Below are 14,557 nucleotides of genomic sequence, written 5' to 3'. Positions count from 1 at the left end.
GTATTTTAACAGGAAGGGGAACAAAACCCTGACTGATGGTTTTGGTTTTTGTTTGTTTGTTTTTTAATTAATTTATACAGATCCGCCAGGCCCTCCAACAGGTCTCAAGCCCACAGAGGTCACTAAAGATTCAGTCACTTTAACATGGAATGAACCAGATGAAGATGGTGGCAGCCCCATAACTGGCTACTGGGTTGAAAGATATGATCCTGAGCAGGATAAATGGATAAAATGCAACAAAATGCCAGTGAAAGATACAACATTCAAGTAAGACTATAGTCACTTTAGGGTGAAATTGATCACAGAGACATAAAAATTTACAGTAGCTTTTAAAATAAGTTCTACTTTGTTTTTATTTTTTCCTAGTTTCCATAAGTTTTGATCCAACTACCCCTGGTAGCTTATCTTTTAAATTAGTTTTAATGAGGGGTATCTTTACAGAAGAATTATTCATCTTGTTTTCTTTTAAATGTTATGCTGAATAGTTCCTGTGCTTAATAATTTCATAAGATATTCTGAAATGGCAGAGACATGGTCATCCCAAGTATCAATTTATCAAAATCCTTAGGGTTTTTTTCCTCCTGATACTCTCATTAACAAAAAAACCATGGAACACGCAAAAATCCAAGATGGTTCTCAAAACATTAATTTCTGTCATGGTGCACCATTTTAATGTTGACAATGTGCTGACATCATTAGTAAATTGGGTATTTTCAGATTTTCCAAGTTATCTGTGGTATAAAGAGTGGAGAGAATGATGTTTTAGAAATTAATTAATGCCTAGGTTTGGTTTAATCAAATGTAATTTTTATTTCCAGAGTTAAAGGTCTTACAAATAAGAAGAAGTATAAGTTCCGTGTCTTGGCAGAGAATCTTGCAGGACCTGGAAAACCAAGCAGGGAAACAGAGCCAATCTTAGTGAAAGATCCAATCGGTAAATAAACACATTTTTAATGGTTTAATTTAGCAAAAATAACAAAAAAAAATTGTTTTCAATGACATAATTAATACTGGACTCTTGTCTAGATCCACCATGGCCTCCTGGAAAGCCAACTGTGAAAGATATTGGCAAGACATTCCTTACCCTGAACTGGACCAAGCCAGAACACGATGGAGGGGCAAAAATTGAATCTTACGTCATTGAGCTGTTAAAGACTGGAACAGACGAATGGGTGAGAGTGGCTGAAGGAGTTCCAACAACTGAACACTTCCTCAAAGATCTTATGGAGAAACAAGAATATTCATTCCGTGTGAGAGCTGTGAACAAGGCTGGCGAGAGTGAGCCCAGTGAGCCCAGTGACCCTGTGCTCTGCAAGGAGAGGCTCTGTGAGTACTGTTTCAGAATGTGCTGCTACTGCAAATACAGTCTCTGACTTTTAAAAAGCCCCATTTTCGGGGCTTTTCTGCCTGTCTTTGTAGGTACTAAATTAAATCTTGTAAGGCTTATGAAATACTAAATCTGCCCTGCTTCAGTTCAGGAAATACAAAGTTATGATAGTTTTGGTGTATTCCCTGTCTTCCAAGATCTTTTGTGGGAATTGCAACGTTTTGGTTTACTTTTTCTTTTGCAATTTTGCAGATCCTCCTTCACCACCCCGATGGCTTGAAGTTATTAATATTACCAAAAATACAGCAGACCTTAAATGGACAGTACCAGAAAAAGATGGGGGTTCCCCAATTACCAACTACATTGTTGAGAAAAGAGATGTAAGGCGGAAAGGCTGGCAGACAGTTGATACGACAGTGAAGGATACCAAGTACACAGTAAGCCCACTGACTGAGGGCTCTCTCTATGTGTTCCGTGTGGCTGCTGAAAATGCCATTGGACAGAGTGACTACTGTGAAGTTGAAGACTCAGTGCTTGCTAAAGACACTTTCAGTAAGTTTCAATTAACTTACTGCGTGATCACTAGCTCACGGGTCATGAATTCATAGTCTTCTAATATGTGACTTTTTTTATTTTTTTACCTTAGCAACCCCTGGACCTCCATATGCCCTTACAATAGTTGAAGTGAAAAAAGGCCATGTTGATTTGAAATGGGAACCACCTAAGAATGATGGTGGCAGACCAATTCAAAGGTAAGGTCATTTTAAGTTTGTGTAGGCTCCTGAAGATAAACATCTTTTAACAAGTGAAGATGTTTCTCTCAAAAATATTAACATTTTACATTGAAACATTTTAAAATATTAAAAATATGTGGATGGATTTAAGAGAAGCCATGTGGTCAAAGCAATGAAGGGCTTGATTTTAAAATGTAGAAATGATGCAAATAAAATACCTAATGTGCCTGAACAGTGAATGTGTGTCAACATCCTCAGAAGGGCATATAATAATTAGGAGCTGCAGGGAAAAAAAAGTGACCATAGTCTCCAGCTCCTGCAGAATAATAGCCATTTAAATCATCTAGCACGTAGTATGCTGGCATTTTCCTTCTGCCTTTGTTTGTCATTCAAACTGTATACACTCAGCTAAAATGAATCTTTTCAGTTCATTTTCTTCTTTATAACACTTTTCGAACAGACTGTTTTACTCCTTCCCAGTCACAAAAATCACATCTTACACCAACAAACAACTACAGAGATCTGCCTGAACAAACAGAAGTCACTCAATTTGCATTACTTTGCCATAGCCTGTCCTAAGCAGAATTTTGGCAGCATTCTCAATGGACTGACAACTGAGATCCCAACTAGCAAAGATGCAATTATAGCTAGGAGCTTCTTTTGCCTCTGCAGCTCTCTACAACCTGAGAACACAGTTCAGTTCAGTTCTAAAACACAGAACAAAGTTCAAGAATTGACAGTCCGACCTGTGTCTGTCAGTGATGTCAGCCCTGTTGGGGGCTGAGACCCACTAGGACTAAGTTCATTGAACCTATTATCCATTATTCTCTTTGCTTTTCCACTGTCTAAACTAGTGTGATCTCTTTTAATCTATTTTCTTGAAGAAGTCTGAAGTGTTCCTATTTCAAGTGCCTCATAGTATTTTTCCCCAATCTCTTCAGATATGTTATTGAAAAGAAAGAAAAGCTAGCTACTCGCTGGGTAAAAGCTGGGAAGACAGCTGGTCCAGATTGCAATTTCAGGGTGACAGATGTCATTGAAGGCACAGATGTACAGTTCCAGGTCCGTGCAGAAAATGAAGCTGGGTGTGGTCATCCCAGTGAACCAACTGACCTCGTTCATATTGAAGATCCAACAAGTAAGTAGTTTTGATAGTTTTATTCATACAGTATATGAATTTTAGAAGCAGTGTACTGTTCTGAGAGGAAAATTACACCATACTTTTCCATTTCTGCAGGCCCTCCTTCACCTCCTCAGGATTTACATGTCACAGATGCAGGCCGAAAGCACATTTGCATTGCTTGGAAACCTCCTGAGAAGAATGGTGGAAGTCCTATTATTGGATACAATGTTGAGATGTGTGAAGCAGGAACAGAAAAATGGATGCGAATCAATTCTCGTCCAATTAAAGATCTAAAATGTAAAGTGGACGAGGGAGTTGTTCCAGACAAAGAATATGTGCTGAGAGTCAGAGCTGTCAATGCTGTTGGAGCTAGTGAGCCATCAGACATCTCAGAAAAAGTTGTTGCCAAGGACCCAGACTGTAAGAATAAATTATTTTTTTTTCTTTTTTTAAAAAGAAAATGGTGTTTGGCAACTTTCTGATAACTTTATACTTACCTTTACAGGCAATCCAACCATTGATCTGCAAACTCGTGACATTGTTGTTGTTAAAGGACAGAAGCTGAGTATCCCTATACCCTTCAGAGCTGTTCCATCCCCGACTATCACGTGGCACAAAGATGGCAAGGAGTTGAAAGCTGGTGACAGAACAACAATGAAGAGTGACTACACCTCTGCATTGCTTGAAGTGATAGACAGTGTTCATGCTGATGCTGGTGTTTATACTATCACACTGGAGAACAAGCTGGCATCAACAACTGGCTCAGTCAATGTCAAAGTCATAGGTAACTGTGTTCTTCCATTCTGAGAAATATGCTTATCTTCACTTGGGCCCTGCAGCTGACAGAAAACAGGGCTAGAAAGATAAATTTTCTGCCAGGCAGAAAAATCACTTCAACTCAGACACATGTAGATTGATGTCATGAAGTCCCATCAAAAAACACTTTACCTCAAGTTGCTCTAACTATTCAGTGACTGCTCAAAGCCCAATTATTTTGAAAAGATAGCATATAAATAGAAAAATTATTTAAGAATTCTGACTATTTTTCATCTTTGGGAACAGAAATTCATATAGATGCTGTGTAGTCCACATTTGTGGTCTTTGTTTTCTGCAAAGCAAAGAAATTAAATATAATTTCACATTTATAAGAATACACTTTCACATCTATTTAATTAACTGATTGTTTCATTCTTATTTAAAACAGGTCCACCTGGACAGTGTAAAGACATTAAGGCAAGTGAAGTAACCAAGAATTCTTGCAAAGTATCCTGGGAGCCTCCAGACTTTGATGGTGGTACTCCTATTTTGCATTACGTTCTGGAACGCAGGGAAGCTGGTCGTAAAACATACATCCCAGTCATGTCTGGTGAAAATAAGCTTTCATGGCAAGTCAAAGATCTTATCCCAAACTGTGAATATTACTTCCGTGTTAAAGCTGTCAATAAGATTGGAGGGGGTGATTATCTTGAACTGAGAAACCCGATCATTGCAGAAGACCCAAAACGTAAGTTTGTCTTTCTATTAAATAATCTAAGAAATTGGATTTTAAATAAAATCTTCATATTCTCTTTTCTCATATGATCCCTCTTTTGATCTACTCTTTTACAGAGCCCCCAGATCCACCTGTCGACCTTGAAGTCCATAATCCAACATCAAAATCAGTAACTCTTACATGGAAACCACCCCTGTTTGATGGGGGAAGCAAGATTATGGGCTATATCATAGAGAAGCTTGCTAAGGGCAAAGAGAGGTGGGAGAGATGCAATGACTATCTGGTGCCCTTACTAACTTACACAGTGAAAGGCCTTGAGGAAGGAAAGGAGTATCAGTTCCGTGCTCGTGCTGAGAATGCTGCTGGCATCAGTGAGCCTTCTCGGATTACTCCTTTTGTGAAAGCTGTGGATCCTATTGGTATGAATTGTTCATTAGATCATTTGTATTAATTGCCATATATCCTCAGACTTATTGAAAGATTCTACACTCCATTTCTCATTCTTTGTTATTACAGAGGCTCCAAAAGTCTTCCTTGCTGCAAACCTACAGTCTGGCCTCGAGGTGAAGAGAGGTGATGAGATCATACTTGAGGCACATATTTCAGGGTCACCCTATCCATCTATTACTTGGCTGAGGAATGATGAAGTTGTCAGACCAGAGGATATCAAAAAGAGAGTAACAGCACCTAAAAAGAAGAAGGGTGAAGCTGAAGAAGAGAAACCTTTCCAGCTTTCACTGCCAGAACGTATGAGTGTTGACAACCACAAGGAAGGAGAGTCCATACTATCAGTTCGTGACTCCATTAGAGCTGACCATGGCACGTTTACAATTAAAGTAGAAAATGATCATGGAGTTGCAAAAGCCTCATGTGAAGTCAATGTGTTGGGTATGTAAAGAATGTCCTCAAAACTCCTAGTTGTTCTGAGTATTAGGTAAAAAGTGCACAAGTTGAGTACTCATCATTTTTCTTGGTTTACTAACAGATACACCTGGGCCGCCAGTCAACTTTGTATTTGAAGATTTGAGGAAAAATTCTGTCCTTTGCAAGTGGGAGCCTCCCCTTGATGATGGTGGAAGTGAAATCCTAAACTATGTACTGGAAAAGAAAGACAATACAAAAGCTGAAATGGGCTGGGTCACTGTCAGTTCAACACTCAGGCATTGCAAATTCCATGTAACAAAACTAATTGAAGGAAAAGAGTATCTATTCCGTGTATTTGCTGAAAATAGAGTTGGAGCAGGACCACCATGTGTTTCAAAACCAATGACCGCTAAAGATCCTTTCTGTAAGTTTCAATTTTGAAAAAAAACGTTTTCAGAAAACAAGGTGTGAAACTCTAACAGACTGTTAGAATACTCAGCTTTATCTGTGTAGATGTTTCCCAGAAGAAACTTGAGCTATGTGATAATTATTGCACATTTTAAACCATTGAAATACAGAGAACTATAAAAAATACTCTAATTTCAATAGTAAACATATAAGAATGATGATCATAAAGCTTTACCCTTAAAGCACTTAACATCTGAATAGTGACATTCTCTGTGCTTCATAGAATAGTATTCTTACCAAAAAAGAGAACCTTTGCAAATTTTCTTACTGATAACCTTTAGGAATCAAAGGTTCTAAGAGAGCAGAAAAGCTATGAATTAAAATTAGTAATTTCTTATATCATAGTGCTCTCTTAGCTTTGAGTAAGCTTTGAAGAGACAGCAATGATGGCAAAACCACTTTTTTGTTTTTCAGCTCCACCAGATGCACCTAATAAGCCTGATGTGGAAGATGTAACCAGCAACAGTATGCTGGTTAAGTGGAATGAACCAAAAGATAATGGCAGCCCTATCATAGGATACTGGATTGAAAAACGTGAAATCAATAGTACTCATTGGGCTCGGGTCAATAGGAACCTTGTGAATGCTCTGGAAGTAAGAGTTGAAGGACTGTTGGAAGGTTTAACTTACATCTTTAGAGTGTGTGCTGAAAATGCAGCTGGCCCTGGTAAATTTAGTCCACCATCAGATCCAAAAACTGCACAAGACCCAATAAGTAAGTGGCTTAGCAGAAGCTAATAGCAGACATTTGACAAGACAGGATTCATAGCCTTTAACTTTTATTTACACTTATTTGCTTATTTATTTGTTTATTTATAGTGCCACCTGGTCCCCCGATTCCAAGGATTGCTGACACAAGTGCAACTTCCATTGAGCTAGAATGGCAGCCTCCTGTGTATAATGGTGGTGGGGATATCACTGGTTACCATGTGTACAAACAGCTGATGGGTGTAAATGAGTGGTCACGCTGCACAGCAAAACCCATTAAGGTCCTGCAGTTTACTGTTGGAGAGGTGAGGGAAGGTGCAGACTATAAACTCCGTGTTACTGCTCTCAATGCGGCCGGCGAAGGACCACCCGGGGAAACTGAGCCCGCAACAGTTGCAGAACCTAAAGGTATTGCAATTGTATTATTTTTAAGATATGTCCAGCTTAAAAGGTGGGTTTGAATCCCTCCCTCCAACTAATGAACTGTTTCTCATTCTTCCACAGAGCCTCCCACTGTTGAGCTGGATGTTTCTGTGAAAGCAGGCATTCAGGTCATGGCTGGACAGACCATTAAAATTCCTGCTACTGTGACAGGGCGTCCTGCTCCCACCATTACATGGGCCATAGACGAGGGGGAGTTAGACAAAGATCGAGTTGTTATTGAGAATGTTGGCACAAAATCTGAGTTAACCATTAAGAATGCATTGAGAAAAGACCATGGGAGATATGTAATTACTGCTACCAATAGCAGTGGTTCAAAATCGGCAGGAACCAGAGTAGAAGTATTTGGTAAGAAAAATATTTTCTCAAATTAAATAAGCTTTTCTTGTGCTCAGCCTATACCTTACTTGTTTGATTTTGTTTTTCAGATGTTCCTGGACCAGTCCTTGACCTAAAGCCAGTGGTCACAAACAGAAAGATGTGTTTGCTTAACTGGTCTGATCCTGAAGATGATGGTGGCAGTGAAATCATAGGCTTCATTGTTGAAAGGAAGGATGCCAAAATGCATACATGGAGACTAGCTGTAGACACAGATAGATCTAAATGTGATATTACAGGTCTGATTGAAGGACAGGAATATAAATTCCGTGTTAGTGCCAAGAACAAATTTGGTACTGGTCCAGCTGTGGAAATAGGACCCATTCTTGCAGTTGATCCATTAGGTAAGATGACTCATTTTACAGGATTTTTAAAAAGAAAAAAAAATTATGTCAAATTAATTAGACAATATTTTTGTCTTTCCCTCTAAACAGAAAGTGTGGTTTTTTTTCAACTACATGGTTAGGCATCTACCTTAGCTTCATTACTTCAGTCAGGTTTCTGAATCAGTTCTCTGAAGCTTGTGTGGTTCTTTACATAGCAAAATACTGATGCCTACTGAGACACTACTTGATACCTTTTTCTCCACATACATGAGAAACTTTATACAAGCCATAATCATACTCAGATTCTTTGTGTATAAAGACTATGGCTTTAAAAGGCCAGAACCACTGCATTCTTATGATTTAAAATTCTCTGATGTTTTAATTTTTTCTTATTGTAATTTATCTGTGTTAATAGGTCCTCCAACAGCACCTGAGAGGTTCATGTACACAGAGAGGACCAAGTCATCCATTACACTTGACTGGAAGCCTCCACGCAGTGATGGTGGTAGTCCCATCTTAGGATATATTGTTGAGAAGAGGAGACATGATTCAAAAGATTATGAAAGAGTTAATGCAAGGCTCTGTCCAAAAACATCTCTTCTCGTTGAAAAACTCGATGAACTTCATATGTATGAGTTTCGTGTGAAAGCTGTCAATGAGATTGGAGAAAGCGAGCCATCACTGCCCCTTAATGTAGTTATACAAGATGATGAAGGTACATCAACTTTAAAGAAATCCATATAAATATCTTTAGAACACTTCAAGGCACTTTCTCTGTTTCATCTTATTTCTGTTTCATCCCCATCTTCACTCTGTCACTTTCCTTCTTTCAGTGCCTCCAACTGTTACGTTGCATTTGGCTGTGAGAGGAGACACTATCAAAGTCAAGGCAGGAGAACCAGTTCACATTCCTGCTGATGTAACGGGCCTGCCAATGCCGAAGATTGAATGGGACAAGAATGAAGTTTTAATTGACCAAACATCTGATGCACTTAAGATAACCAAGGAAGAAGTATCTAGAACTGAGGCAAAAACCGAACTCATCCTTCCTGCAGCAACGAGGAGTGATAAAGGCACTTACACTGTGAGAGCTACCAATCGTCTTGGCACTGCGTTCCGCAATGTGCATGTCGAAGTGTATGGTAAGGATGCAACATTTTAATAAAATGACAGCTAATAAAATGCCTTTGCCTTCTTTTTAACGTCATTCCATGCTCTATTGCTTTCATACAGATCGTCCTTCTCCACCAAGAAATCTTGCTGTTTCTGATATTAAAGCAGAATCATGCTATTTAACATGGGATGCACCTCTTGATAATGGTGGTAGTGAAATTACCCATTACATTATTGAAAAACGTGATGCTAGTAAGAAGAAATCTGACTGGGAAGAAGTCTCCAAAGGCGCTGTTGAGAGAAGATTTGGGGTAATTTATAAAATATCTTTATTACATACTTTAGTATGCATAAAAAATAAAATTATAACATATTTAATGGAAACTGCTACTTGCATAGGTATCTGTGCTCATGCTCCATTTAGAGTCCAGAATTACTGGATGAATGTTTCCTATCTATATAGCTGTGTTATCCCTCATGTGACAAAACAAAACAAATTTTTCTCTTTTGCTGCTTAACCTCTGCTGAGCTAGAGAGAAAACCTTCCTTTCTATTTTCCAGAATTATCCATTTTTTTACCAACTGCAAGAACAAACATAAGGACATCTTTATTTATGTTCAGTCCTGTCCATATGAAATAAGAGTATCCTTAGGTGATCACTTAGATCTGTGTAGTACATAAACATAGGTATATCAGTCAGATGGCAAGATAGAATTTAAAGTCAAAACTTCTGCTTAAAAATCCAAACAAGTTGATTCTGAAAGTAGCCAAGTATTGATTTAAATCCTCTTTTTCAGGTATGGAATCTTGCAACAAATGAAAAATACCAATTTAGGGTCCGAGCTGTAAACAAATACGGAATAAGTGATGAATGCCTCTCAGAAAAAGTTGTCATTAAGGATCCCTATGGTCTTCCTGGACCTCCCGGAAAGCCAAAAATTTTGGATCGCACCAGATCATCTATGCTGGTGACTTGGGAGCCTCCTTTGGACAATGGTGGCAGCCCAATAACTGGCTATTGGTTGGAGAAGAGAGAGGTGGGAGGTGTTTACTGGGCACGTGTCAACAGGGCTCCAGTAACAAAACCATCAGTAAAAGGTCTGGAGCACAATGTGCTTCGTTTGGCTGAAGGTGTTGAATACCAGTTTAGAGTTATGGCTGAAAATCTTGCTGGAATTGGCCCTCCCAGTGAACCATCCGATCCAGCTTTGGCAGCAGATCCTATATGTAAGTATATTGTTTGTATGACTGTGTTAGAGGACTGTATCACAGCAGAACAAAAAATTTGTTACTATTACTTTTTTTTTAATTTATTAATGAAAATTATTAATAATGAAGTATTAATGTACTAACATTAATCAAAGGTTTTGTTTGCATTAAACCTAAGAGAATATATTGACACAAAGTTTCTGATTTTAAAATTTTTAAAATAACTAGCTTTAATTTTATTTTTTTACCTCTTTTATGTACCTAATACTGTAATAACACCAGTGCAGGCATTGCCAAATAAACTTCTGCCTTGTACCTTAAGTATCCCTTGCTAACATAGGGATTATATGTAATTAGTATGCACGTTCTAGGATTTATACTCTATATACAGGTAAAGAAATGAAAATACTTGCATTCTTCTAGAAACCTATCTAGAAAAATATAGGAAGACACTAACACTCGGGAAATTTTTACTTGCTCTTGTTTTACCAGTTGTGCCTGGTCCACCATCATGCCCAGAGGTCAAAGACAAAACTAAATCATCTGTAGCACTTGCATGGAAGCCTCCTCAAAAGGATGGTGGCAGTCCTATAAAAGGATATATTGTTGAAATGCAAGATGAAGGTAGTACTGATTGGAAGAAGGTGAACGAAGGAGACAAACTCTTCCCTACTTGCGAATGTGTTATTCCCAACTTGAAAGAGCTCAGAAAATACAGATTTAGGGTGAAAGCTGTAAATGCTGCTGGAGAATCAGAGCCAAGTCCTGCAACATCAGAGATCCCTGTCCAAGATATTCTAGGTAAGAGTTCTGAGAACTGATTTAGGTATTTTTATGCAAATGCCACTTACTGCTATGAATGTTCAAAAAGAATGCCAAGCAAGCAAAGTCAAAACAGAATAAAAAATTATACAAGAATGTAGCAAAAGACTGACACAAAGTTTTAAAAGTGTCATTATTATGCCCATTGCCAGGGAATGCTCCTTCAGGAAACTGATGAGCACCTACAGACATACTAATGAAATACTGTTTATTTTATGAAAAATTTACAGCAATGAGTTTTTCTATTTGTATACTTCCCAGTTTCCATTTTGTATGTCCAACCTTTCTCACATGAACATGCATTCCACATATTTCTGGGGGATTTCAGTTCAATGATGATGGAATTTTGCTTTCAGTAGCTCTCAAAATGTATATATTTAAATATTTTTGCAGAGGAACCAGAAATCTTCCTTGATCTTGGAGCACAGGATTTGCTCTCTTGTCGTGCTGGCACAACAATTAAAATCCCAGCTATTATCAAGGGTCGTCCAGTTCCAAAAACATTTTGGGAGTATGAAGGAAAAGCAAAAACAGCAGCAAAGGTTAGTAAAAGAATTTTTTTTTTTCCTACACCTCTTTCTAGACATTAAGCCTATTCCCTTTTACATTTATATTATTTCCATTTGTTTGTAGGAGGGAGGTCATAATGTACCTGAAGAAGCTCAGGTAAAGCAAGCAAATTTTTTAACCTCAGTATTGTTGCACTTTTGAAACGTAAATATTTGAGTTTGCTCTATAACTTCTTTTTCTTCCTATAATACGCAGGTGGAAGCAACTGATACACGTTCAGAGGTTATCATCCCTGACTGCAACAGAAGTCACTCTGGACGATACAGTATTACAGCAAAGAATAAAGCAGGACAAAAGACAGTGCATGTCAGAGTCAATGTGCTTGGTATGGCTTGCACATATTGAAGTATCCAAATGTTAGGGTTTTGTCTTATTTTTCTACATACTTATGTAAAATTTTGTCTGTCGTGCTTTAATCTTAACAGATGTCCCTGGTCCACCAAAAGACCTTAAAGTAAGTGACATCACAAGAGGTAGCTGTAAACTCTCGTGGAAGATGCCAGATGATGATGGTGGAGACAGAATCAGAGGCTATGTTATAGAGAAGAGAAATATTGATGGGAAGGCCTGGACTAAAGTCAATCCAAACTGTGGCAGTACTTCCTTTGTGGTACCTGATCTCATAACTGGCCAAGAGTATTTCTTCCGGGTACGAGCAGAAAACCGTTTTGGAGTTGGCCCTCCTGCAGAAACCATCCAGCGGACCACAGCCAGGGATCCAATTCGTAAGTAAAATTAAAGTCCAACAAATCCTTTAAAACCACATGGTACTGTATGGTGGATTTATTCACTCTTCTGTTTTGTTTGTGAAGATCCTCCTGATCCGCCTATCAAACTGAGGATTGGCCTTGTCACCAAGAACACAGTGAGCTTGACATGGAAACCACCAAAGAATGATGGTGGAGCTCCTGTTACACATTATAATGTTGAATGTCTCCGCTGGGATCGTACTGGAGAAGTGAAAGAGTCTTGGAAGCAATGCAACAGACGTGATGTGGAAGAAACAAAGTTTACTGTTGAGGATCTTGTAGAAGGTGGAGAATACGAATTCAGAGTCAAAGCTGTAAATATCGCAGGTCCTAGCAGACCTTCAGCCACTGTTGGCCCACTTGTTGTCAAAGACCAGACATGTAAGTAGTGATGCCAGTAAGTACAAATTCCATTTTAAAATTATGAAGTACCTTTGTATGCTATTTTTTCAACATTTTCTTGTAGGTCCACCATCTATTGAGCTCAAAGAATTTATGGAAGTTGAAGAAGGAACAGATGTTAAAATTGTGGCGAAGATAAAGGGAGTACCCTTCCCCACATTGACGTGGCTAAAAGCTCCTCCAAAGAAACCCGATGACAAATCACCAGTGGCGTATGATCAACATGTCAACAAGATTGTTGATGAAAATACTTGCACTTTATTGATCCAACAGTCTCGCAGAAATGATACAGGCTTATATACTATTACAGCTGTGAATGACCTGGGAACTGCTTCAAAGGAGATGCGACTGAATGTTCTGGGTACATATCAAGAACTCTTACAATTACATTAATTGATACTATGCATTTGATACTTGATTAATTCTTCTTTCTTCAAACGTATCTTGTAGGTCGTCCTGGACCTCCAGTAGGACCTATTAAATTTGAATCCATTTTGGCTGATAAAATGACAATATCATGGCTTCCTCCATTAGATGATGGTGGTTCTAAGATTACAAACTATGTTATAGAGAAAAAAGAAGCAAATAGGAAAACATGGGTGGCTGTTACTAATGAGCCTAAGGAGTGCATATTCACTGTTCCCAAGCTGATGGAAGGCCATGAATATGTGTTCCGCATTATGGCACAAAACAAATACGGTATTGGAGAACCTTTGGATAGTGAGCCAGAAACAGCACGAAACCTTTTCAGTAAGTAGAAATAGGTTTCAAGTTATGAAACTTTCAAGTTATGTCAGTTGTTTCCATATGCTAGTATGCATACAGCATCTGTTAAATACCACTGCTGTTTCCTCTCTTTATTAGGTTTTCTAGAATAGCTTGAAGTTTTGGCAGTAGTACCTGGTTCTTAAAAGCATGTGTAGCACTTAAAATATTTTTCTCCCTCCTTGTGCTATATTAAAGTACAGTCTCAATATTTTTAATTCTTAAATACACAAGTAAATGTTTATTTGATAAGATTCAAGTTATTCTATTGTATTTGAGACATTATTAATGTCTTGGACCAGAAAGAATCAATTTTCTACCTTCAGTTTTGAAAGATAAATTATGCAGAAAAGCTCAGACCCAGGAGGAATGTTAGGCTGGCAAGAGAAAATGGTTCTTAAAACAACAAGTGTTAAGCTGAGCATTAAAATGAGGTAGTGATCCAGAAAGGCTAGAAAAAAAAAAATTTTGGACAATTTTTATTTGGAGGAAAGGTGTTTCATTTTTCACAGAATTATATGTACCTGAATAGGGATGAGAAACTGAATGAGGAAAGAGATCTTGTGCAGCTGGCTAACTGCCTAGTGCAATGGTGACCATGTGACTGCATAGCTCTTCTGCACTCTAGCTATTTCCATGTAATTTTAGCATATTTTTTTACAAGCTATATGTGAATTTTTTTCCCTCAGCTGTCCCTGGACCTCCTGACAAGCCAACAGTTAGCAGTATAACACGTGACTCAATGACAGTAAACTGGGAAGAACCAGAACACGATGGTGGCTCTCCTATTACTGGTTACTGGTTGGAGCGCAAAGAGACCACTGGAAAGAGATGGACCAGGGTTAACCGAGATCCTATCAAGCCTATGACTCTGGGGGTTTCATACAAAGTTACAGGCCTTATTGAAGGCTCTGAATATCAGTTCCGTGTGTCAGCTATCAATGCAGCTGGTGTTGGCCCACCAAGCATGCCATCTGATCCAGCACTTGCTAGAGATCCTATTGGTAAATATTTAAATTTTTTTTTCTTAATTTGCAAGTATTCAAATAAGATCATACAATACATT

General features: G+C 38.3%; 1 protein-coding gene across 1 annotated transcript in view; it reads left to right on the top strand.

The window, feature by feature from the left end:
• The window catches only part of TTN (titin), a 236,589-nt gene that overhangs the window by 155,974 nt on the left and 66,058 nt on the right, over positions 1–14,557 (top strand). The window contains exons 217-245 of the mRNA XM_059852303.1: positions 81–267; positions 819–934; positions 1,027–1,326; positions 1,580–1,879; positions 1,974–2,079; positions 3,003–3,199; positions 3,299–3,604; positions 3,690–3,968; positions 4,389–4,688; positions 4,793–5,095; positions 5,193–5,564; positions 5,662–5,964; positions 6,423–6,722; positions 6,827–7,123; positions 7,220–7,504; positions 7,585–7,878; positions 8,276–8,575; positions 8,694–9,002; positions 9,094–9,284; positions 9,772–10,201; positions 10,676–10,984; positions 11,399–11,547; positions 11,639–11,671; positions 11,771–11,900; positions 12,001–12,300; positions 12,388–12,705; positions 12,791–13,087; positions 13,177–13,476; positions 14,181–14,495. Coding sequence (XP_059708286.1) covers positions 81–267; positions 819–934; positions 1,027–1,326; positions 1,580–1,879; positions 1,974–2,079; positions 3,003–3,199; positions 3,299–3,604; positions 3,690–3,968; positions 4,389–4,688; positions 4,793–5,095; positions 5,193–5,564; positions 5,662–5,964; positions 6,423–6,722; positions 6,827–7,123; positions 7,220–7,504; positions 7,585–7,878; positions 8,276–8,575; positions 8,694–9,002; positions 9,094–9,284; positions 9,772–10,201; positions 10,676–10,984; positions 11,399–11,547; positions 11,639–11,671; positions 11,771–11,900; positions 12,001–12,300; positions 12,388–12,705; positions 12,791–13,087; positions 13,177–13,476; positions 14,181–14,495 — 7,626 coding nt within the window. The remainder of the gene's footprint in view (positions 1–80; positions 268–818; positions 935–1,026; positions 1,327–1,579; positions 1,880–1,973; positions 2,080–3,002; positions 3,200–3,298; positions 3,605–3,689; positions 3,969–4,388; positions 4,689–4,792; positions 5,096–5,192; positions 5,565–5,661; positions 5,965–6,422; positions 6,723–6,826; positions 7,124–7,219; positions 7,505–7,584; positions 7,879–8,275; positions 8,576–8,693; positions 9,003–9,093; positions 9,285–9,771; positions 10,202–10,675; positions 10,985–11,398; positions 11,548–11,638; positions 11,672–11,770; positions 11,901–12,000; positions 12,301–12,387; positions 12,706–12,790; positions 13,088–13,176; positions 13,477–14,180; positions 14,496–14,557) is intronic.

This window comes from Haemorhous mexicanus, chromosome 8 (genome assembly GCF_027477595.1).
Source record: "Haemorhous mexicanus isolate bHaeMex1 chromosome 8, bHaeMex1.pri, whole genome shotgun sequence".
Taxonomy (NCBI): Eukaryota; Metazoa; Chordata; class Aves; order Passeriformes; family Fringillidae; genus Haemorhous; species Haemorhous mexicanus.
Note: the sequence above shows the minus strand (reverse complement) of the source record. Positions and strands in the feature narration are given on the sequence as shown.